The 26020-nt window shown below is 39.2% G+C and overlaps 1 protein-coding gene across 6 annotated transcripts in view; it reads right to left on the bottom strand.

Annotated features, from left to right (window-relative positions):
* Nucleotides 1-26020, bottom strand: part of LOC117418260 (attractin-like protein 1) — a 172842-nt gene that overhangs the window by 52428 nt on the left and 94394 nt on the right. For all 6 annotated transcript variants that reach the window (XM_058985394.1, XM_058985392.1, XM_058985391.1 and 3 more), the window contains exons 25-26: nucleotides 24397-24458; nucleotides 18423-18501 (exon numbers count right to left, since the gene is read on the bottom strand). In XM_058985394.1, coding sequence (XP_058841377.1) covers nucleotides 18423-18501; nucleotides 24397-24458 — 141 coding nt within the window. The remainder of the gene's footprint in view (nucleotides 1-18422; nucleotides 18502-24396; nucleotides 24459-26020) is intronic.

Below are 26020 nucleotides of genomic sequence, written 5' to 3'. Positions count from 1 at the left end.
TTACCAGCTCATCCACCTACACCATATAGATCAATAACACTTGCACAGTGATATCTCATGGAGCTGCACTCTGTCAATAGCAAGTACCTTCCCACTGCAAAAACTTTAATCTAATCTATATACAGGAGGGAGGCAGACACCTCTAAACCTAATATACTGACCTTCCAACCCTGTGTATACTCAACACACAGACACACCTACCATAGTTATGACCATGTGTGCTGGCTTTTTTAAAACAAATCTATTTAAAACAGTCCATGTTTGCTATACGTGTACTGTGCATATTACCGTACATCCAGTCTTTAATTAACTCCTTTTAGAAAGGGGAAAACAATGAAGTAAATGTTACAAAACGAGAAACAAACAGTGCTTAAAGATAACCTGAATTATATTACTTCATTTACATTACTTTACTTAATTTACATTACTTAGTTGTTGGGTTCTAGTTTTGTAAAATAAGACGTTACCTCTTTCAAAAAAACAGGAGTTAAATAAAGACTGGAGTAAATGCTTTTAAAATATGACTGATAGTGCCTAAAATGATTTTGTGTGTGTATCATTTTAAATGATTAAAATCAGGAAAATGCTGGTAATTTAATTAACAAGTTTGACTTCAATTCGAAGTTGGATAATTCACTGTTCTCATAGCCTTAGCTCTGACCTCCAATTATAACTGAAGGCTCGTTTGAGGAGAGAAGTCTGCTTGTTCCCTAAAGATATACAAACTGTGCCAAAGCTCTGTTGAAATTACCTGCTCGCTGGTCCAAAAATTAATTAAACATAGTCTTTCATGCATATATTATAGAGCTGTGCAAGCATTCAGATTCCAGCATGTGGCTGAGCCCAGAGAACAGTAAATGCACATCAAACCTCATGATCCATATTTTAAGTAGGTCAGTGGCCAATAGGTTTGATCAGATAAACTGCTGCCACTGGCATTGACTGATTACTTTGCATGCAGCATTAACAAAAAATAATAATACTAATAATAATTTTGCATGCCTTGGGGGTCTATTTTGGGAGAGATTACAATGACTGAAATTATCTTGAGGTAATAAACTCAGGATACTTACAAGAAAATGAACATCACAAAGAGGAGAAATGTACTGCAAGTGTTTGAACAGCTGGCTTATTTTATTAGAACAATCAGTGCAGGTTGTTTTGTTCATGTTGAGCCACACAGAATAGCAGATCACACCTCTGAGTGATTCTGCATTAGTGGGTTCATTGGGAGTTTGCAACGCCACGGGCGAGTACCGCTGATCAATAAATTAAAAAAAAAAAAAAGTAGTAAATGACCTGATAAGGTTGATGTATTTTGTTTGTGACTGCATTGCATGAATATAATGTACTGTATATGACAGTATGATATATGTGAATCTTTCCATGAGTGAACTTTCATGGATTCATTTCTCACTTGTCTGCTCAGAAACTGACCCTTACAATGCTTCGTGTAATTAATCAATAACCCAAATCAACTTCTATTGTACAGACAATCTATACTACGAGGTGATTGGAATGATTCCTCCAGAGTGTTAAGAACAGAAGCATCAAGTATGGCTGCAGAGTTAAGAGAAGGATCAAGCATGGCTCCAGAGTTAAGAGAAGGATCAAGCATGGCTCCAGAGTTAAGAGAAGGATCAAGCATGGCTGCAGAGTGTTAAGAACAGAAGGATCAAGCATGGCTCCAGAGTGTTAAGAACAGAAGCATCAAGCATGGCTGCAGAGTGTTAAGAACAGAAGGATCAAGCATGGCTGCAGAGTGTTAAGAACAGAAGGATCAAGCATGGCTCCAGAGTGTTAAGAACAGAAGCATCAAGCATGGCTGCAGAGTGTTAAGAACAGAAGGATCAAGCATGGCTCCAGAGTGTTAAGAACAGAAGGATCAAGCATGGCTCCAGAGTGTTAAGAACAGAAGGATCAAGCATGGCTCCAGAGTGTTAAGAACAGAAGGATCAAGCATGGCTGCAGAGTGTTAAGAACAGAAGCATCAAGCATGGCTGTAGAGTGTTAAGAACAGAAGGATCAAGCATGGCTGCAGAGTGTTAAGAACAGAAGGATCAAGCATGGCTGCAGAGTGTTAAGAACAGAAGGATCAAGCATGGCTCCAGAGTTAAGAGAAGGATCAAGCATGGCTCCAGAGTTAAGAGAAGGATCAAGCATGGCTGCAGAGTGTTAAGAACAGAAGGATCAAGCATGGCTGCAGAGTGTTAAGAACTCAAAGCAGGTGATGTTCCGTTAACAGAACGACCTGGTATTTAAAAAACAAACAAACAAAAAAAAAAATATTGATTGTGTGAAAACTCTTCAAAATATTGAAACCACTTATACTTCAAATTATCACAAATTTATTTTTAAACACTGTATCCATTAACACACAACTAACAATAATGTATGGAGGAGGATGCAAGTATTCACTGGGATAAGATACTAATACTTCACGTGTAGCTCTTTTAAACCAGTCAATTTGCTAAGTGGTTCATGCTTGTATGTTTCTTTTAAACAGTGTAATAACACGGGCAATTAAACATTAGCCATAGAGGTCTGCAAGCATTAACAGTGCAATCAGTTTCATTACATCTGTTTTTCCAGTGCCTTTTATGAGGGATTCCTAACTATTCTGCATGACACTTATTGACACAGTACTAGATCTGGCATTTTAAACATTTCCAGCGTTATCCGTTTCATATGACAGGAACTCCATCAAAACCTTCTGAATAAACAAATATTCTTTTATTGGTATGCCATATTTACAACAACATCCTGTTAAATAATGCACATTGTTTATTAAAAAACACACGCGACAACAATCCAAAAAAATAGGTATAGGAATGCCATTAAAATCCTTCTCCATCCTATTTTATTACATGCTGTTTCTGTAGATCAATGAGAAAACCTCCAAAAAACTATTAAGCAAAGACTTGACTCCACATGCTGAGATTCACGGTAATGTAAAGCACATATAGATAACTCCTTGTGTTCTCCATCCTGGCTGCCCTCCTGCTCTCTGTTCATTAACAGATCTCGCTTAGTCCACTCACGGTGGGAAGTCTTTGCACTACATATAATCAGCTTCAATCACCTGCAGTCATTCTAACTGCATGCATTGCCCAGAATGGTTTATTACTTCTGGTCATAGCAGAGTCAAATCGGTCCAGTCAATATGCCATGAGCCCCTGCCATCAGTCACTAAGCCCTGTGTTGAGCTCTCATTACCCCTCCCTTTAAAATATCCCCCCCCCCCCCCCCCAATCAGCTTCACAGGCACCAACTTTCCATTATGCTTCATCTTCTTATGTAGCCTAATCCCCCCCACCCCCACTGTGTTTCACTGCTGCCTGCCCCAATCCTGCTCAACACAGCCCTGGGAACTATGAAACTTTCTTCATCTTCTTCCGTAGCCTAATTCCACCCACCCCTTGCCCCCTGCCCCCTCATTGTATTCCACTGCTGCCTGCCCCAGTCCTGTGAAACTTTATTCATCTTCTTGTCTTTGTAGGCAAGTTGAACACTAAAGAACAGTAAATGTAGTTTCATATAGCAGACATGCGTCTATAGTGCTCACAGTTCCAAAATCACTGAAGATACTGTAATGCGGATTCATCCACACACCGTCCTCCGAGGCCACTGAACAACCCTGCACTCTGTAATTCTCTGTAATTGTAATTTACAAGGCCTTTGAAACGCACATATGCATGTTTCACACATTAAAAATATCAAAAAGACCACCAGGAACGATGGGAAGTGGAAATATTTCAACATAATAAAGCTTTCAGCTCTGCAGCACTCATTACTCTCCTCTTCTGACCTGGGGGTTTCTATTATCAGAAATGTGACACAGCAGTTCACAGTTCAGAGCTTCCCCTGAGAACCCGCACATCTCAAGGCTTGACAGCTGCACGAGCATGCCTGCTTCTGAATTCCACTTCTCTGCTCTTTCACATTGGGAAGGGCAGCTCTCAAGTTAATTGCCTCAATGGCAGAAGATCACATGACATCAAATGAATGCTCTGAAAGCCATGAAAGAAAAAAGAAAAGTTTGCCAACATAACCTTAGAAAGTTATTAAAAAGTGATACTTGTCATTTCCATTGCATTTGAAGGTCTGTAGTGATACAGCTATTATGCATTAAAAATGAATAGTACATTAGGCTTTAACATAATAAATTGAGATACTGGGAATTAGTAGCTTTAAGACTGATAGCTTTGTTAGCATAATCCCAATGAATCTCCTGGCACCCACAAACAGAATGTTCCAGGTTTTCTACTAAATAATGATCTGCAACCCCTGAGGATTTTTTAAAATGTATTTTTATTTTAAATGCATTAACATAAATTAACTGAGAAAACAGACCTTCTACATAGCAGCTGTAATAAACCGAGTATGCTGGTTTACTGCTGTTTATTGTGTTTTATAAAATGCCAGTGGTTCTCAGTGATCACATGCAGGACTGTTTGCACCACCGCACAGTTTGATCTGGTTTTGTAATCAGAGTGCACACTCAATGTTGTGTTTTTTTTTTTTAATTGCCCATTTTATAGACACCCTCGCCTCATGCCTCAAACTGCACCATGGCAGAGCAGTAATGCCAGGACTATTGCACACCCTGTCGTGTGTTACTGCTTACTGAACTGCTACATGTAGTGCTGGGCAGACTCGCACATAGATTAAATCAATCTGGTTCATTTATTTATTTATTTTTAAATACTAAAATGGTGACCTTAACAACCAGAAACAAACAAAAAAATGTTTATTGATTTGTCGTCTGAATGCATTCTGTCACTCCATTGCATCCCTTTGTCTTACTGCTTGCCAGAGCCTTTACCAAATTGCCAGTATCGACATTTTCACATCGCGGGGAAGAAGAGCACAAACATACTCACTAATGGAAATATTGAAGAAAAAACACATTCATTGTCTGGGATGAAAAGAAGACTCCCATTGCATAGCGCTTTGAGTCATTTCAGGTTACAGCACTTAGGCAAAAAACAATATTGTATTCCATTTCAGATGACCAAACGCCATACTATATATAAACATACTGTCAAAACACAACAAACCCAAGGCTGCTTCTTGCATTAGATTAGGGAAAATATTCTAGAGATAATTGCAAAGCACCAAAGAAACAGACAAGTTCTCATGCTACACACTTTGATCAATTTATAAACTGAGTGGTACTCAGATGAGCCTGAATCCCCTCAGATAACCCTCTGGGGGAAGAATGAGTGTGCTAACATTGTTTCTGGAAGAAGGAAAGACACAAACTTTGCCATGACACACATGTCCAAAACAAACCTGAGTGCACTGCCATCACTCACTTCAAACATTAATATTAGAGCATCCGGTAAAGGCGCAGAGTGTGGAGTGGAGGGTGCATCCTATAGCCTGGACGTCGCCGGTTCGAGTCCAGGCTATTCCACTGCCGACTGTGGACGGGAGCTCCCAGGAGGCGGCGCACAATTAGCCGAACGGGCTTGCCTGTAAGCTGCCCAGAGCTGCGTTGTCCTCCGACGCTGTAGCTCTGAGGTGGCTGCATGGTGAGTCTGCAGTGTGTAAAGAAGCGGTCGGCTGACAGCACACGTGTGTTTGTCTTTGCCCTCCCGAGTCAGCGCAGGGGTGGTAGCGGTGAGCTGAGCCTAAAAATAATTGGATATTCTAAATTGGGAGAAAATAATAAAAAAAAAATTAAAAAATTGGTGACTGCCAAATTTAAAAACAAAACAAAAAAAAATACATTAATATTAGAGTACTCACATCATGGACTTTAAGATATAATGAGAATACATCTTTAAATACACTCCATTCAGACACTTTGGGAGCTATTAAATAAATGTATTGTACAAGCAGGGCTGAGATCCATCACATTGTCTTTGAAAAGGTAAAGCCTGCGAGAGGCCACAGTGGAGAAATCACAGCCGCTTTCCACTCTGGGAATGAGGAGAGCTCTCACCCGCTCAACAGGACTCTGAATTGTAACACTCCAGGGCAGCCCCAAGTCACAGCTCTTAACATTTCCAAGACAGTGAGTCTAACTGTGAAAACACGAGACAGAACCACAACGTTCACATTCTTCAGCCAATACAGATTGTATTCTCAAAAACCCAACAGTGGAAGCAAGTGACCTACAGTATAAAGTCAACCCAAAGTCCTTATTTTTAAGAATACATCTACACCTATGACTTTGTAAATACTGAGAAAATTAGTTTAATATACTTTTTTTATTGATTTTCAGTTTTAATAAAATCTTCAGTTAGTGTGTAAATGTGATTATTATTATTGGTCAACATTATTAAAACAAAGAAGCGTCATTTTACAGAAATACGAAACCAGTGTGTGGTGCTCCCCGTCACTTTGACTAAAATTAAGGTGAAAAAGAGAGATGGACATACCATCAATTTCCAATTGTTCTGTTATTCCTTACCATATGGCATCTTTCTATTGAACATTATATTTTTCAACTTTAATAATTAAATTCTCATTGATGTCCATTTCTCTTATTTCTCACTATGTTCTGTCATTTTAGAATGACATCAGTGTTTGATGATAGTTGCACAGTTTAATTTAATTAAAGCCATAAACAAATCAGAAAGTTGTATATTTGACCACCAGTGACTGATTAAGAAAACGGTTCCCACAATTTAGACAAGCAGTAACTAGCATTTTAGATGTTTAATATTTTATGACAAAGTAGTCATCCCAAATAAACAAACATTACAGTTTGGTTTTTAATGCAATGTTGAGCTCACAACGCAGCTGCTTATTCAAATTAATAAGAAAGGTTCTATTTAAATTAGGCTTATGAAAGGAAAAATTTATTTATGCTAGGTACTAACAGGAACCTTTACTTTGGAGGACTGATAATCAGAACTATGCAATTAAGAGGGGGTATGTATCGGTGGTAATTATCTGGCTGCAGACTTGAAAAGAAATGGATTTGCAGTGATAACTCAAGTCTTTCCTTCCTCAAGATACTTACTTGCTGGAAATGTCAACACTTTCTGAATGAATGCTGTGCAGGGGTGTGCAGTGTGGGAAGCAAGGGGATGCTGTCAATCATGTCTTCAGCATTTACTGTACCCATTGGTATTTGATGATCAATGATGTTGTCAACTGGGAATCCATAATACAAGTTCTGAACTGTTTGGTTAGAAACCAATCCCTTCATCCAACTCAACTTACAATGCTGAAACAAAGCGATGATGGCAAAATCAAACATCTTCTGTTGGCACAATCTGATATTTATTTACAGTATATGTAATGTATCCAAAGTAAAGGCTGAATGCTTTGGTAGATTTAAGACGTTGTATATTTTGGATTATAGCTTGGGAAAAGAAGTCACAACCTCAAATATTTTCTGGAGATCCTAAGTCTTTGAGAACCAGCACCAAAAGGGTTTATTTTTCTTGCATGGTCTCCACGAGCAAACTTGACAAAGAGAATCACAGAATATCACTGTGTACCAAGTATGAAGCCAATGCCTCCAAGTGTTAGGAAACCAACAAGTCTCATGACCCCATCTTAGCAAATTCATACTAGCTTCTAGCACAGTGATACAATCTCTTTTTCTACCAGCAATTAGGAATTCTGAAAATGCTGCAATATACCTAAAGGCAAAAAAAAAAAAAGATTTAGTAGCCGTGCATATCCGTTGGAAAAATTGCTGTTCATTATTAATAGAGATGTTTTGTATTCAATCTAGTATAGACTTAACACTGCCCCATTGTACTGCATGAGTGTTACCATTTTGATGCTTCTGCTGACACAATTCCTGCACTAGCTGAGAATATTAAGCAGCCCCATCTTCTCTCATGCTCCTGTAGGCATTCCATTGGGGTAATGACCCTGCCAATGCGATACAGTCTGTCCTTGTTCACAGTCACCTCGGTCAAAGTGGCAATGCTGTCTCACTTACAGTTCATGCTGCTGTATCTGTCTGCTTGGGAAGTGAGTTTAGTAAAGGAATCAGTTTTCCACTGTTAAAGGCTTGGAATCATTCACATGTTGGGGAAGGGGGCCCAAGAGAACATCTTTTTGATTTTTTTTCTGGCATATGAAAAAATACGACTGTTTTGTGTAACTCGCAGCTCAAAAAGGAGTCTGGGCGGAGGGGGGGGGCATCATTATATCCATAAGCCTCCCACAACAGCACTTCAGAGCGCTCCAAAGACTTTAAAACTGGCAAGGCATTCTCTTTGCACAGCGGTAGTGAAATATTCAAAGGAGTTGCAATATTTACAAACTTCATTGCTCTCATTTTCAGTAAACTATGTACACACAAACCAACATGAATAAACAGGAAGAATAGAAAATAAAAACAACAAAAAAAACACATGGCCACATCTGTGTAGCCTCATCGTACCTTGACCAAACAACGAAAAGGCAAGCATAGGGTTAAAATGAATTATTCTCAAAAGAGCTGATGTAATAGCTGCTTCTCACCGTAGCACGTTTAGAATGTACTTATTCATCAGAAAGCGGGCCACAGCAATTAGTGGGGGAAACTATTGATCCAAGGACACAGAGCTCCGGTCTTTGACACACACAGTAATAAAGGGATATTCAAATTCCTTTGTGCACACACAAGCACAAGAGATTCATTTCAAATTAAAGCAATGAATTTTCAACCAAATGCAAGCTCTCAAAGAAAAGTCAACAGAAAGCACCCATGTGATCAGGTGGGTGCTTTCCATGAGGGATTCCCAGCGTTGAGTCCAGGAGGAGATGTTCTTCTCACAGCCACTGAAAGAATCATCTGTGGAACACACACACACACACACACACACACACACACCTCACAGGAGGTCATGCCTGATGGGATACAAGAGCTCAGATCGTTCAAAGAAAATCCTGAGCGCTTCACTTCATTGTCTGAAAGCCCTGCTTCTTAATAACAGTGGATAAAGCTTGAAATAACAATGCTATTGGGGAGTAGAAAAATAAAGAAAAAAAAGCTTCAGGGCGTAATGGAGGAATGGTTTGAGGACACTCCTAGCCAACATGAGGGGTCTAACCCTGCACCAGATATATCTGATAGGGGAAAGACATCTCACCAACATGAGGGGTCTAACCCTGCACCAGATATATGTGATAGGGGAAAGACATCTCGACAACATGAGGGGTCTAACCCTGCACCAGATATATCTGATAGGGGAAAGACAGCTCACCAACATGAGGGGTCTAACCCTACAACAGATATATCTGATAGGGGAAAGACATCTCACCAACATGAGGGGTCTAACCCTGCACCAGATATATCTGATAGGGGAGACATCTCACCAACATGAGGGGTCTAACCCTGCACCAGATATATCTGATAGGGGAAAGACATCTCACCAACATGAGGGGTCTAACCCTGCACCAGATATATCTGATAGGGGAAAGACAGCTCACCAACATGAGGGGTCTAACCCTGCAACAGATATATCTGATAGGGGAAAGACAGCTCACCAACATGAGGGGTCTAACCCTGCACCAGATATATCTGATAGGGGAGACATCTCACCAACATGAGGGGTCTAACCCTGCACCAGATATATCTGATAGGGGAAAGACATCTTGCCAACATGAGGGGTCTAACCCTGCACCAGATATATCTGATAGGGGAAAGACATCTCACCAACATGAGGGGTCTAACCCTGCACCAGATATATGTGATAGGGGAGACATCTCACCAACATGAGGGGTCTAACCCTGCACCAGATATATCTGATAGGGGAAAGACATCTTGCCAACATGAGGGGTCTAACCCTGCACCAGATATATCTGATAGGGGAAAGACATCTCACCAACATGAGGGGTCTAACCCTGCACCAGATATATGTGATAGGGGAAAGACATCTCGACAACATGAGGGGTCTAACCCTGCACCAGATATATCTGATGGGGGAAAGACATCTCGACAACATGAGGGGTCTAACCCTGCGCTGGATGAGCCTGCTTAGAAAGAATCTGATAGGGGAAAGTTATTTTTCTCTTCTTCAGATCAGTCTTCATGATCAAGAACACAAGCCCTTCAGTATGAGGCGACCTGCTTCCTACCCAGTATGATCCAGCTGGTATGACAATGTCTCAGGCGGTGTGACTGCATCAATGACTCACGCTGGACACAATGGCTTAAGAGAGTTGTGGGTGGAAACAAGACAAGGGAAGATGTGTGCGATACTGTTAATTGTCCTGGGATGAATTGGGACTTCATTTTGAGGCTTGATACATCAAACTATTATCTAAAAGAAAATATAATAATACATTCAGCAGTTTTATTTTTATTTTTGTGTGCTGCTTTATAACGTAATCTGACAGGGGGGAAATCTAATGTGTTAGATGTAATGGAGGGTGTACACAAACGGAAAGCAGCATATCTTAGCTGAGCCCTGCTTCCTCCACATTATTATGACACACACAAAATGGTAAAACCAATGAATGGATCCCACTAATAAATGATACACAACACACAGTCTTGCTTGATGTAATTCATCATTTAAAGAACGTGGTCCGTCGATTGATACTACATTGTGTATACAGATCCCATACTTTTAAAAGCTGCATCTTATGAATGCTATCAAGGCCTACGTGCGCTCTGAGAGCACAGGCCTTCTCATATTAGAAAAATATCAATTTCCTGACATTTTGAACTCTTAGACTTTTCTTCTTTTAAATTGGATTCGGATCCCACACTCTAGAGCTCAGTTTCATAGAATATTTTTTTACAAATGGTATTGTAAGAGAGTGGACTCGGTTAAGGGACGATAAGAGATAAACATAAATAACCTGGCAGAATTGTACTTGGAGGTCATCGAATGAGTGATCGCTCTTAAAGTTCAGCCTCCGTGGATGTTAAACTGTATTTATGGTTCACCTCTGAGTGATTGCACTGCTTTCAAGCGGCACATTAACCTGTTTAAGCAGGTGCAGAGCACTCTGGAGGCTATTTACTGTGTGTCTTTGTAATAATCATTTTTAATGAATGTGTGTAGATCATCATGACTGTCACAGAGCCAGACCTTATACAATGTATAGATCAGGATGGGAGTTACACACATTATGAATTCCATACTTAAACTATAAAAGAAAATGAAATAATAAAATTGTGTCTTCAAGCAATGCTGCTATTCATCACTGATAATGACCTAAAAAAAAACAACTCTCCACATTCTTGCTAGACAATGCTCTGTCACAATGCAATAATTAATAACAGCCCTGGGACAAATACAGTTGTATTTTATATTTTATTTGTAAACACCAACTATTTCAAATACTTGACATATTTAAATATATATGCTCGAATAAATCAATGTTGTTTTTAAATATTCAAATATTAAGTCAAATATTATTTGAAAATATTTAAATATTTTTGGAGAAAACAAACACTATTTGAAAATATTTAAATATATGCAAGTTATATATAACAACTATTCTCAAATAGTTAATGAATAATCAAAAACTAAAACCTAATTATTACCCTAAATGTATAATCATGTACCAAGTCTTGCAATTACCACGTGGTGGTTGAGGAGGATTTCTAACAAGGAAAATGCTAAAAATCTTCAATTCAATAACTTCAAAACAGGACATTAAATCAGAGGTTAAAGATATTTCATTATTTTCAAATATTTACCCACTGAAATAAAATATTCAAATGTTTAAATTAATTTATCAGATTAAATCTAACTGCAATAGAGCAGTTTACAAAAGATAAGTGGTTAACAAGGACAAGACTTAACCTGCTTAGAATGCAGGAGAATAATGAGGCTGCTGTATGTGACAGTTATATATTTATGAAGAGTTTAAAGTATTTCAATGTATTTTCAAATAATAATTGCTTTCCACAAACCATATTTAAATATTTTAAAATAGTTACTTTCTGCAATCTGTTTTTAATTATTTTAAATTATTTAACCACAGAGTGCACTGCTCAGTTGTAAACGCTTTTTAAAAAAGTCTTTTCAGAGGTGCTAATCATGAAACATATGTGCGGTATGACCTTTAAATCGCAGCACCAATCTTCTCATCATTAGCAGCGTAGCCTGCTTGGGCATGAAAGCTAAACTGTGCAGTGTGAAAGCAGGAGCAGAGGAGCCAGCATTGAGTTAAAGGAGTGATTGAGGTCTTGATAATCCCACAAAGGCTGCGATGTTACAACCATGTTAGACATGAAGGAACAAAAGTGCAATTCATCTGCCCAAATGAGCCATCCTAATCTGGTTAGACTCTGCATCGCTGTCTGAAAGGAGTATTAAGAGATTTGAATGTCTTTATTGCCTATGGCTGTAGAAGCTTGAAATCATTTGACAGAGCTTTAGTATGTTTTTTTTTTTTTTTGGTTCTGGCTGGTCAATTCTTGATTTGTATAATACTGGAATTTGTTGGGGGTGATAACCACACTGCAACTACACTAATCTGTATTCACTTATTTACATATACTGTGACAAACACCATGCTTATTAGGACTATTAGGCAATCTCAATACAAACTGCCTCGGCACACCACGGTTTTACCTCTGCTGTGAATATTTACATCTCATCTGCGGGGGCATTTGACAGCTAACATGTGCAGCTTCCAAAATCTCACTGTTGTTTCAGAACTGCAAATGGCAAATCTTTTAGTTTTTTGTTTAATCAGTCACTTTTTATTGATGTGATGTAATATCAGGATGTAATAAATGCTTGTTGATGAATACATGAGGAAATGCCCAAGGCTCTTGCTGTTATCAACCAGCAAGAAAACACAGCCTTTTGTACAGAAACTATAATTTATCTACAGTTATATGCTCAGGGTCGGATTAACCCATCATGGGGTCCTAGGCAAACATACACTTCTGGGCCCCCTTACGCTATTATACATAGTTTTGATCACAAATGGTCAATTATGGTTATTAATTATGATGAAAATTTCACTCACTAGTCTGAACTGAATGACTGACCGAATCTGCCAGAAACAGTTCAATTGAAGGCAGTGTGCTAAATACATTTTAAAATAAATTTGGAAAAACCTGCAGCCTACATCAAATCCCATAGCGGAGCTTGATAAAATCGCCTTTCATGATTTACTGAATAAAAATACAACAGTTCAAATATGGACAAGAGCACCATGTTGAGTGTTACCCAATTTTAAATAAATAAATACATAAATAAAAAACACACACCACACATGATACTTCTATAGAGGAGGGGGCTCATATTTTTGTCCACTAACTGTAGGTCCTCCATAGTCCACAAAAATATACATCAAAATAAACACACACACACCCCCCCGCACATTGTCATGTACTCGAATCAGGGTTGGCAACTCTGACATACTGGGGCCTTTTTTTTTTTACTGACATCATTTAAAAAACAAATAGAAACAATAAATAATAATACATTATAAAATAGTCTAGTTTTGTGTACTTGCATTTCTTTAGGTCTTATTTACTTTTTATGGACATACATGGACACATTTTCAGACTGGATCGTTGCTCTGAAGCTGGTGCTGTTTAGAGTTGATAGTCAGAATTCCATTCAGAATGCTTTACATTTGTAATCACCCCTTCAGTTTAATTTGGACGTGACCCAGTTTCAGGGCTATCCACACACCCCAAAAAAAAAAACAGAAATTTTTAAGTGTGGTGCAGAGTGCTTTATAATACCCCAGTCTCCTGAACAAATCATTTATCAACAACTCCAATCATGAAACCCATTCATATGCTTGGGATGTAAAACAGATCACTGTCAACCGTAACCCAGTACCATAGTGTCATTCTGACTGATAATGCTGTCAAGAAACTATCACTTTCATGCAGGCAGGAGAAACATCAAGGAGTGAGGTGCGTGATGCAGAGGCACTGAGATAGCAGCGGAAACAGGCGCTGTGAAATATCACATCTCTATCTGGAATGTGAACTAATAATATTAACCAATGTCAAGGGTTGATAGAAAGTTTGTTTTGATTTAAATACTTTGCACCTACATGAAAGTTCTGCCTTTTAGATACCAATTAATATCATAATGTGATCAGTGTCAAAATGCATCTATCTATCTATCTATCTATCATGGTATGATAAAAAAAGGTAGGATACCAAGTGACACCCATGTATTTCCATATTTCACTTTTTAAAAAGTGGAGCCCTAGGTGAAGAAACTCCAATTTACATGTATTAAATCACACCTGAATATCCAATTAGCATATACACAAGGAGAAATAAATAGAAATGGTAAGATACAGTACATGACGCTAACTCTTCTGTTCATTGCGGGTTTGAATTGGGCAGCTTATCATCACATGTACTGGTCTTCCTGGTATCTACTGTACGTATTTTCCCCCATAAAGTACGCAACAAATGGACTGACCTCCATGTAAATTATTGTATGAAATCCCGTAATACTGTTACAAAGAAGCAGCTTTGCCCTTAAAACCCCTTTATAAAATTGTACCTCCTCACACATCACTTTGTATATTAGCTTTATAGTTCATAATTATGTTCATCAATATATTGAGCTTATTCCAGCCCAACCAATCATAGCACAGAACAAAAGTAAGTACACTGCAATTGTCTAAACCACGAGTGCCAAGCAGGCATTGTTAGGACGGCAGTATAATCCAGATACGTATGTGCTGTAAGAGTGTCCCAGTTCATCACTGCTGGGGATTTCATATTAAAAAACCCAACAGAAATGGTCCTATAATGTTATAAACAGAGAGACCCCCCCTGAAATTAGATGCCAGTTAATTGAAATACTCTACTTTGAAAGTGTTTGAAGCACTTTGCATAACGAACATGCACAGAACACAGGTTACACATCTACAATGATCCAGTTTTCTGGCACCTCGGGACATTCTTACCAAAGACAAAGAGGAAGTGGAACATTTCACACAGCATTAAATGGGCATGAGCGTGTCAGAGTGCCATTGGAACGGTTATTAAGACCTGCAGAATTCTAGGAAAAGAAGTTTTAAGAGAAGTATTTGCATCAGTAGCAATTCCCTGTTACTTCCAAACGCCATTTATTACAGCGCTGTCGGGCTACATTACCATTTTCTTGGCATGATTTTAACAGCTACAACACACATTCATGAATGATAGCAAACTCTGAACCATGTTAGCATAATGAGAAGAGAATGAGATTGATCGAGTGATCTGAGGAGAGCAAGTGACTGAAGAATAACTGAATCACACCGGACATGAGGAGTAAACTGCAGACTACAAACACGCTGTGGTGCACTCCCACTACGTTCACAAAAGAAAAAGAAAAAACTAACATACAAGACGCTTAAAACGGTTCACAATAATCCCTTTCGATCTGCTGCATGTATCTATACAGAAACATTGCCCAATTTGGATTTTTGTTCAGGTCTGTCTCTTCTCCATGCTTATGTTTGCATATTTTCTATCTATTATGAAGTAATTCACAAATAAAAAAATACAATTCATGTTTGGCTATGTAACAGCAGCCTTGTACTAAAAGGCAATTTCTGGCAATTAATTTCATGCTTTTGTTGTAATCATGTGTTCTGTATATTAAACCTGTGATATTTCAAAGTCTGTTCCTCTTTGATGTTGACAGAGCCTTCATTAAAACCGAGTGGGGGTGATTTTAATGATTATCACCGCTAGATGCTCTTGAATAAGTTTGTCTCCCACGTTCTCATACATGCAACATGCCCCCAAGTATTATCTTGCCAGTGCATGATAAATGCACCCAAGACGCGATGAAAACCATTCTGATCATAGCAAATAAGCAGAATATGAGCTTAGAAGCTCCAATGTTTGTAATAATAAAGTTATTTTACTTTATTACTGCAGCTCATTTCAGAAAAAATCAATATATTTTCCTAATAAATATGTAGTCTACAGTAACAGCCAGAGCAAAACAGATTCTCGGTAAAATATCCCTTTTCAGATGCATCTCTGAAGATTGCTTTAACTCCCCTCTCCCAAATAGATGCAAGTAAAAGACCATGTTCACAGAACTCAGTGATGTGCAATGTGTTAGGACTCTGTCACCTGCTGATAGCAGTTATTTGAATCATGCACGCAAATTAAATGAATTCCATGTCTGAACACCGCTCTATAGATGCTCATCATATAAGCACTCGGTACCTTTCAAGTGTGCAATCCTATTTACATTTTCAAAGACATTCGTTTTTCTCTCTGACTTAGCATCTGTGCCAGTATTTCTAGTTGCCTTCTGTATTGAACCATGTCTGCATCTCTAATATCCTTTTACACACCGCTGGTTCATCATTGCTATTCTTGCATTCTTCTTCACTTCCATAGCCCTGGCTCCTATTTCAACCCCCCACCCCCCCAATACTGTATCAGCTTTTGCTTCAAAAACAATAAAATGGTAATGACCTCCTGACTGTGATTCATTTACTTTTATGGTCTGGTTCAGTTTGGATCAGAAGAAAGCTGTGCAAATCTTTATTCATCCATTAGGATCAGCAAACAGTTCCAAATGTACTCTGCACAGGATGGCTTTGCATGAGAAATCATCTTTCTTTTACTTATGTATTTATTTATTTAATAATCTTGTATTGTGAAGTTTTACTATAAAAAATAAAAGGTCAGGAGGAGAAAAAAATAACTGAAAAGCTTCTCAACGAGACAAATATTGTTCATGTTAAAAACAAGAGCAGCTACTCTACAGCCTCCCATAAGACCCATGGTACTCATCAGCTGGTCACTCCAGCTGTATTACTTTATGATGGGTGTTTTTCCACACCTGTATAAGTGAAGTGGCCCAGAGCCAACCCTGAATACCAATGGAGCATATCGGAATGCCCTAGTCAGAGAAGCAGAGGCGATCTCATCGAAGTATAATTCAACAGTACAGCAAGTATAATACAGAAGCAAGCGATCCTGGAAGAGACTGGGTTCCGCTGTCCAAAACCAAAATGCAAACCTCAGTTCTCAAATCGAATGGACAATTTTGGTTTCCATGAACAAACTGCCTTCATATCATTGTGATGGCCCACTAACATTCTCACTAACATCCCTCTCACCTGCAGCAGACAACTAAACACAGAAATAAACAGCAAGGTGTACAACACATCCGCTCACAGCAGGATCTACCTGTTCACGGCCAGGGAGGCAAAGAAAGGCTTTCAATGGCCTTTCATCACTTTGGCTATCAATGATTGCTGGGCCTTTTATTTGGATGAAACAACGTTTCAAGAAATATCTACCTGCATTTCAATGTATATAAAATCTAACTGTTGTGATCCCCAAGAGGCAGAACAGATTGAAATGCCACATACAATAATTAAAATCAGTGCTGAGCAGAACACCACAGAGTTCCAGGCCAAGGTTTTAACAAGAAACTTGATATATTTGTAACATGTACATGCACTACAGTAAAACTAAGTTTCAAGAGATTTTAGTAATTGAATACTGATTTGATGGGGAAAGTAATTACATACACAAAATAAATAGCAAAGTTAACTTATTAGTGACTCAAATATATAAAAAGAATAACAATAATAAAAATAAAAAGTATTGTTATTATTATTCAGTTTAGAATCCTGTTCTGTTGTTCATGTTTATTGGGTTCCTCAGAAACTTGCTCTATCGCGCTTCACTGTCTTGCGACCATGCGACAAATGTTGGATGTTTTCAACATCATCCGACCCGGTGCGTTTTGCGGTCGCAGACACACAAGAAAAGGCTGTACGACTTCTCAAAAGAGACTCCGCTCGAGGCAGTGCGGATGATGTCATTCCAACCACAGACTGAGACCAAAAATGGGGTCGCAGTCGGAAGTATAAACCAGCCGGTAGAAAGTGTCTGCAGCTGACGTATGGCTTTTGTCTGCAAGAGAACCTTTAATCCAGGACTTGAAAACTGAACAGAAACGTGGCTGTGGAGGCAAGCCCAGCTTGATACACAAGCTGCCTGTGATATGCACACACACACACACACACGCACACGCACACGCTATATTATGTATATGTTCATTTTTATCTGTCTCCTGGAACATATTAGTCAAATCAAAGCAAAACTCTGTAAAAGTGTTCTTAGGCAGGTTATTGAGAGTAGAAGACATCAAAGTGTTTTGAATGTTTGATCTCACCTCCAAAATTGATGTTAGCATGCATATTAACAGCCTAAGTTCTAAAAATAATTCTCAATTAAGATCCACAGCCATAATTAACACAGCTGTGAAATGGACAGCCACGTTCTACTTTTTTATTTATTATAGATGATCTGAAAATTACTATTCAGTCATTAGCTATTTCATTATTTGCTATATGATTAAGCTATTCAGATCAGTCACAATATCAGTTTTGCTTTTTTTTTTTTGGAATAGCCTCCATCTCATTGCATCGTATAGTTCATTTGGGTTCTTAAACCATAAGCTTTGAAACAGTTAGACTTCCCTCACTGTCAGGTACACATCCACATGGACACAAGCTCAAGGAAATGTTCCTGAAAGACTGAGCCCTACCTCTCTGCGTCTCGAGGCCCAGCAGGTCTGTTTTACCTTCCAAACCACAGCAGCGACCAGAAGCAGGGACAAGAAGCAGCTGAAACAGAGAGAGCAAGCAGTTAGAGATGCTGAACTGTAACCTGCTGTTGTGACACTGTAAAGAAAGAGGAGCACCTATATCTTCTGTCCTTTTATAGTGTAAAGCATTATACAGGAGGTGTATATAGAGGAGATCTATGGTGTTTGCATGTGTGAGCTGTAAGTCTGAAAGAGAATCCACCCAACCAGATTCACCCTGCTGTGCAACAGCAGCATGTGTGAGCTGTGAGACTGAAAGAGAATCCACCCAACCAGATTCACCCTGCTGTGCAACAGCAGCATGTGTGAGCTGTGAGACTGAAAGAGAATCCACCCAACCAGATTCACCCCGCTGTGCAACAGCAGCATGTGTGAGCTGTGAGACAAAGAGAATCCACCCAACCAGATTCACCCTGCTGTGCAACAGCAGCATGTGTGAGCTGTGAGACTGAAAGAGAATCCACCCAACCAGATTCACCCTGCTGTGCAACAGCAGCATGTGTGAGCTGTGAGACTGAAAGAGAATCCACCCAACCAGATTCACCCCGCTGTGCAACAGCAGCATGTGTGAGCTGTGAGACTCTGCCTCCAGGCATGCTTTGCTATTTGTCCTCGTCTCATCTCTCACAAATCTTATTTAAACTCGCACCAATTCAAGAGACAAACAAAACAAAGCCCCCGGCTGGAAACATCATCAGTGAGCAATAATTTATTAGGATTTTATACTGCAGTAAAACTACCCATTTTATGATTTAACAATCTAAAACTCCCAGGGCAGCATAACGGACTCGCTAATGCTTAGACACCATTGCAAATCAATACGTAGCTGAAATCTGCGTTATACTGCACAGCTTATGGGCCAGTCACAGTAACACGCTTTTTATTTATTTGTTACTGCTTGCTATTAATTATCTTTTTTCTTCATCACGGATGGCTGCATTAAATAACAGTTCAATGTGAAACAGATGCTGATTTTATTACAGAAAATATGTTGAGAATGTTCTTTATTCCTACAGCAAGCTGATCCTGGTCTATGAAATGACACAAATTAACCTTTACTTACATTTGTAATGTACAAATATATGCAACGACTACTGCTAATAATAATCCCATATCCATTATGGCCAACACAATTACTATTCAGGGTTGACCACCATATGGAAAAGACTTGCATTCTAAACGCTTGCTGCCTGCACAGGTCTCAGTAAAGCTCTCTGAAGTGTTTATGCAAACTATTTTCTCCAAACAGGAGGGCTATAGAATGCACTTCACTTTCAGTGGGTACGTGTTCCATCAAAACCCATTAGATAGTGATGAGCTTCTTTCACCTATGATGTCATTGAAACCTCTCTCAATCCAAGCTTAATTTATGGACCTATATTTAATGCTATATTATTTATAATACTATTATAAATAAATAAATAAAAAATAGAAATTGGGGAAAGAACACTTATTGGAGCCCTTTGGCAGTGACTGGCCTTCTCCTTATTCTAGAACAAAAAGCCCTTGTGGGAGTTTTTGACTTTTTTTAGTTTTATTTTCTCTTGGGTCACTGCAGGGTTATGCTCCTCAACACAAGTTAATTAAAATAATCCTGTTGAAAACTAAAAAGCATCACAGCAAACCTGACGCCAGTGCCCTCCTTATGCCAAAGTGATGCGATATTTATAGCTTTCACATTCACTTAGTGCACATCACAGGCGCTGAACTAAGAAGGTGGCCACTGGGGGGGGTGGGGGGGGGATATTAACACTATTAACAGAGCAACGTCACTTAAGGTTCAAACTCAGACGCTACTGCTAGTCTAGCAAGGCAAGGACACTTTTGTGTCACTTACCAGAACAAGGAACTACAAAATCAACTGGAACTTCTGGCAGATTCTGTAAGGAACTGGGCTTTTGAAAACAGTTAAAAAAAAAAAAAAAGACTCAATATTAAATAATCCACAACTATTTCAGCACATACTTCATCTCGGTACAAGTAAAACACACACATCCTTAAATAGCCTGCTATATGACACGCATAGAAAGCACACAAAATCTCATTATGACAAATGACAAAGTATGCTCCACTTTATATATATATATATATATATATATATATATATATTACACACACACACATTGCCTTGCATTCACCCCCCTTGGACTTTTCCACTTTTTGTAGTGTTACAACCTGGAATTAAAATGGATTTAAAATTAGGATTTTTTAGTAAGAGAAGCAACCAAGAGGCCAATGGTAACTCTGAAGGAGCTGGAGAAATCCACAGCTGAGATGGGAGAAACCGTCCATGGCACAACTATAACCCGGACGCTCCACAAAGCTGGGCTTTATGGAAGAGTGGCGAGAAGAAAGCCATTGCTGAAAAAAACCCATATCAAATCCTGTTTGGATTTTGCCAAAAGGCATGTGGGAGTCATCGGCAGGGACTGGGAAACTGGTCAGGATTGAGGGCAAGATGGATGGAGCCAAATACAGGGAAATTCTAGAGGGAAAACCTGTTTCAGTCTGCAAGAGACCTGGGACTGAGGCGGAGGTTCACCTTCCAGCAGGACAATGACCCTAAACACACAGCCAAAGCTACACTGGAGTGGTTTAAAAACAAGAACCTGAATGTCTTAGAATGGCCCAGTCAAAGCCCAAACCTCAATCCGATTGAGAATCTGTGGCAAGACTTGAAAATTGCTGTTCACCAACAGTCCCCATCCAACTTGACAAAGCTTGAGCAATTTTGCCAAGAAGAATGGGCAAAAATTGCAGGATCCAGATGTGCAAAGCTGGTAGAGACTTACCCAATAAGACTCACAGCTATAATTGCTGCCAAAGGTGCTTCTACCAAGTATTGACTCAGGGGGGTGAATACTTATGCAACCAACAAATGTCTTTTTTTTTTTTGTTTAATTAACTTTTGTGTCACAATAAAAAATATTTTGCACCTTCAAAGTGTTAAGTATGTTGCGTAAATCAAATGTTAAAAATCCCAATTAAATTTTAATTCAAGGTTGTAACACTACAAAATGAATGACATTTTTTATTAACATCTTGTTTAGAGCCACTTTAATTAAAATCCCCAAACAACACACAAGCTCTCTTCTGCAGGAATGGTAATTGGTTTTAATATTTTTAATAACTGTGATACATGCAGCACAAAATGCCTAACCTGCAAACGATTCTCCACAGACTGGAACAAAAAATGATTACAATTTAGAATGGGGGGGGTGTGTGTGGGGGGGGGGTCTGTTGTTTTTCACACTGTAAACAGGTTGCTCAATTCTTTGGTGTCACTCATTTAATGTGGAAAGGGGGGCCAGGAAAGAGGGAAAGAGACAAGAGAGACAGTCATCCACTTTAACTGAGAATGACATGATTGCCTCAAGCAAAGCCCTGCTCTTTCCTTCATCAGCGCACGCACTCACACTTCTGATTTAGGAGCCGCTGTAGAAAAGACCCCTGCAAACATTCATAAGCACATACAGGGTGAAGATGCCTGCATGCCGCAGCTAACTCTGCAGTAGCTGGTCTGCCTTGTCCCCACATTTAAAGTGGAAAAGTGAGGATAACTGTGAGCGGTCTGGTAGGCTCTGGGGAAATACCCCCATATGCTGTGCTATGGGATCAGTTCATTACTATCTGCTTTGCAGTGGGGACCATGGTTCAGCATCTCATCCAAGAGATGCATCTTCAGGATACAGTATCCCCTCACAGCACGCTGTGCAGCTAGATCAGTACCTGATCCATGAGATGGCATCTTCAGCCTTCAGCACACAGTATCCCCTCACAGCACGCTGTGCAGCTAGATCAGCACCTGATCCATGAGATGGCATCTTCAGCCTTCAGCACACAGAATCCCCTCACAGCACGCTGTGCAGCTAGATCAGCACCTGATCCATGAGATGTATCTTCAGCACACAGTATCCCCTCACAGCACGCTGTGCAGCTAGATCAGCACCTGATCCATGAGATGCATCTTCAGCACAACAGTATCCCCTCACAGCACGCTGTGCATGTAGATAATGCTTAGGCAGCAGCTTCTGTCATTGAAGCCCTTCGAAAACAACACTTATGTTCTCAAATGCTAAAGTTAGCCACGAAGGAACTGCCAGTGCCACTGGTTAGTTTATATTAATGTCATCTTGATAACGGTCTCCTGTACTGAACGGGTCTGCAAAGATTTACAGTTAATGTTAACACTGATCAGGTTAACAGCACTTTTTCTTGTTCGGTTTTCTTTTCTGTGTAATGTTGCCGTTACTGCTTGTAATTGAAAGGAGATGCTTCATCTCAAGTGGAATCACTTTTACTTTGAGAGTTCAACATTAAATAAAGAAATATGCATCCCACATACAAGCAGCGCTCTGGTTTCTCTCTGCCAGCTATCCTCCTCTGCTATATCATGTGGCTGCTTTTGTTTGTTCAAATTCAGAAGCTTTGTCTCATTGCAGTGCAGACTCGAAGCTGCTGTCACATCCAGCTCTTCCTGATGGATTACCACCTTTACAAACTTGCCTTGTCTCAGACAGGGGATCAGGAAGTGATAGGACAGCACGCAACTAAATAGGTTCTGCTGAGCTGCACACATTCTTTAGGTTTCCACAACTGCAGCTGCTAGCCTTTCCAGCAACATTTCCACTGAAGTATTCCAACAATACATTATCTTTTTACACACACACACACTGTATGTCGCTTCTGCAAGGAACAGTCTTGGTTCAGGATTATTTCAATCTGAAGAAACAACTTTCAGGTCTCATTTCCACCAGGACTTCATCAATGTTTATTACTACACACCCAAAAGACACACGCTTACGGCAAACACATTCCCAGAGGTTTCCTTTCATCCCTGACATGCTGAAAGTAGAAAAAATATCAAGCAACAAACAGGTACCCTGACGGCCTTTAAATGAAAAGGCGTCCCTTGGCCTAATCACATGTCCTCTGATGCCAGTGAAGATCAAGTCAACCCCTTCACCCTGCCTGGAGTGTGTTCATCATGCACTTAGCATGAAAACTATTCTGCTCAGATGCTTCATCTTTCATTCTTGTCAACTGGAGACCTTGTTTTCTAACCAAATATATAGAAAAAATATATAGATAAAGAAACAAAACACTACAACTGCATTTTAAATAAGAAAGTAAAGGCTTCTTGCCACTTCATTTGATATATATATGACTTAGAATATATATATATATATATTTTTTTTTATTAACAGGATTTAATTATTTAATAATCCTATTGTTTTTATAGGAAAATGAAATCAAAAGATTACAGCGTGTCATCTATTTACCAGACTGCCACTTATAGACATACATTGTATGTAGTACTACTCAAACCTTATACAACTGTATGACAAATGTTTAGACTTTCTCAATGCCTTTATATATGTCACTTAAGACATCAAGAAATTTTAGTATTACTTCATAAACCACCATTGAGTGTTTTAAAATTATTGAAAAGCTTCTGCTACTGAACTGCACAAAATACAATCTTGCACTTTTGTCATTTGCAGGTACCTCTTAGGAAAGTGACGCACGTTGCTTTGTCACTAGAGTCCAATTCTTAGAATGAATTGAGCACGAGTGTGCATTGTGATTGGCCGATGCTCCAAGCATGGTCAACAGTATATGGATTAACATGCTGTTGGGGTCACAACCCTGCAAAGCAAAGTGCATCGTTGGGAGAATTGCACTGCACAACATGATTGATGGGGGAAAAGATACTTAAAAGGTACTTCATTTCCCAAGATTGATATTAGGCAAATCTTATGACCATGTGTTAATAACATGCAAACACTCGCACACATTTTATTATCAAACATAATAATTAATAAAGAAACGCATGTAGTGGCCTTAAACAGATTTCTGTCACCTTGCTTGATATAAGGAACATGTTTTGTATTCAGTGAAGTTCCCTGCTTACCTAAAGAAAGTTACAAAGAACTGCACCAGGTCCATTATGCTGTTGTGCTGAGAGAACGCAATCTGAAAGACAAAAAAATACAAGTTTTGGTTGGCTGTTCAATTTAAAAAAGTTAACTTTCATTTTCTGTGGCACATGGCTAAATTAAGCATGTATTATGTGAAACCCCCTACTGTTTGAATAGCAACTGGAATACTGTATCGCCTTACAAAATGAATACAATGTATATATTTCTCATACAATCTTTCTAATTTACACCATAACGGTAAGTTCAATAAAATGCTAATGTTGCCTCACCGCTGCATCCCTCTTACTAATCAAGAACAGGAACCCTCCATTCCCACTACCAAGCCAAGCGCCAGGGGGTGCCAAGCCAAAACCAGTAACTCCACAAACCGAATTGAAACCACATGAGCCAGCCTGCACTGCCACACAGAAGCAGTGCTTCACGAGGGGAGCCACGGGGGACCTCATTTGACTGCATTATAAATGGAATGCAACCCATCAGTAAATCTGTGCACCTCACTCCAGGCTGGCTGAATTACTTTTCCAGATCATGTACAGGAATCTGCCTCTGTAACAGAGGAAAACATTTGAGCCAATGATCCCCCATCTGCCCAAAAAGCAACCAAGCATGAATTAATTTGCACGAAGACTACGGCTTGTCACAAACGTGAAGGGATTTAGTGAGCACAGAGATGTTGAAAGCTGCTGACATGTCTCCACAGACACTGACAAGCCAGCTTGCAGAGGAGCACATATCTGTAGCTGGCACACTTGTTATTTCTCAACCAGTGCATTGCAAAAAGTGAATATTTTTTTAATCAAAAAGAACCATTTATAAGGCTAGAATTCAAAAGAGACCAGCTTTAAAGTTGCCCCAATGTTGAACTTATTTTACTAAAAGAGGAATATTCAAATTCCTTGCTGCACCAATACTACACTGCTTTAATATCAAAGTCAAAATGTCCTTCTGAAGTCTTGAAAGAAATGGAACCATATCATTGCTTTCCTATCATTGTGATTTCAACAGCAGTACCCCATGTCTTTATTAAACAGAACAAGATTTACATCAAGGACTGTGATATTTGTCTTCAATTTCACTTAAACATGTAGCATGAAACGGTGACCACTCTTGTTTGCAGAAATGACATCAGGAAAGATTAGGTGCTCAGGCCTTAAAAGTGAAACACTAAAAAGAGTTGGGGGGGGCGGGGGAGAGCTTAACTTGTACAACCCACAAACATGAATTTATTCCTTGCAGCTAATGCTACAGTTACAGCGTTAAACATTCCCAACCCCTTTAAAAAATGCAGGTCTTTCAGTTGTTATATTTCAATTGCTTTTAAGAATGCAAACTAAGAACAAAACTGCATTTTGGTTCCTGATAATAGGCTCATTGTGAATGGTTTGACCAGTAGTTTGATTTCCCCCTCTAAAACCTTTTGTTTCTCAGTGAAGAGGGAATAAATTGGTTTTCAAGCACTGACAGCTTCCAAATGGCTCTGAAACCATATAAACCATTAATAGGCTGTCTGTCAAAGCTGCATGTATGCACTTACTTCCTATGCAGCAGCTGCAGTATCCTTCAATTTAAAGCAATTTCTATTATGAAAATAGAGAC

The sequence above is a fragment of the Acipenser ruthenus genome, chromosome 13 (genome assembly GCF_902713425.1).
Source record: "Acipenser ruthenus chromosome 13, fAciRut3.2 maternal haplotype, whole genome shotgun sequence".
Classification (NCBI taxonomy): Eukaryota; Metazoa; Chordata; class Actinopteri; order Acipenseriformes; family Acipenseridae; genus Acipenser; species Acipenser ruthenus.
This window is presented reverse-complemented; position numbering and strand designations above follow the sequence as displayed.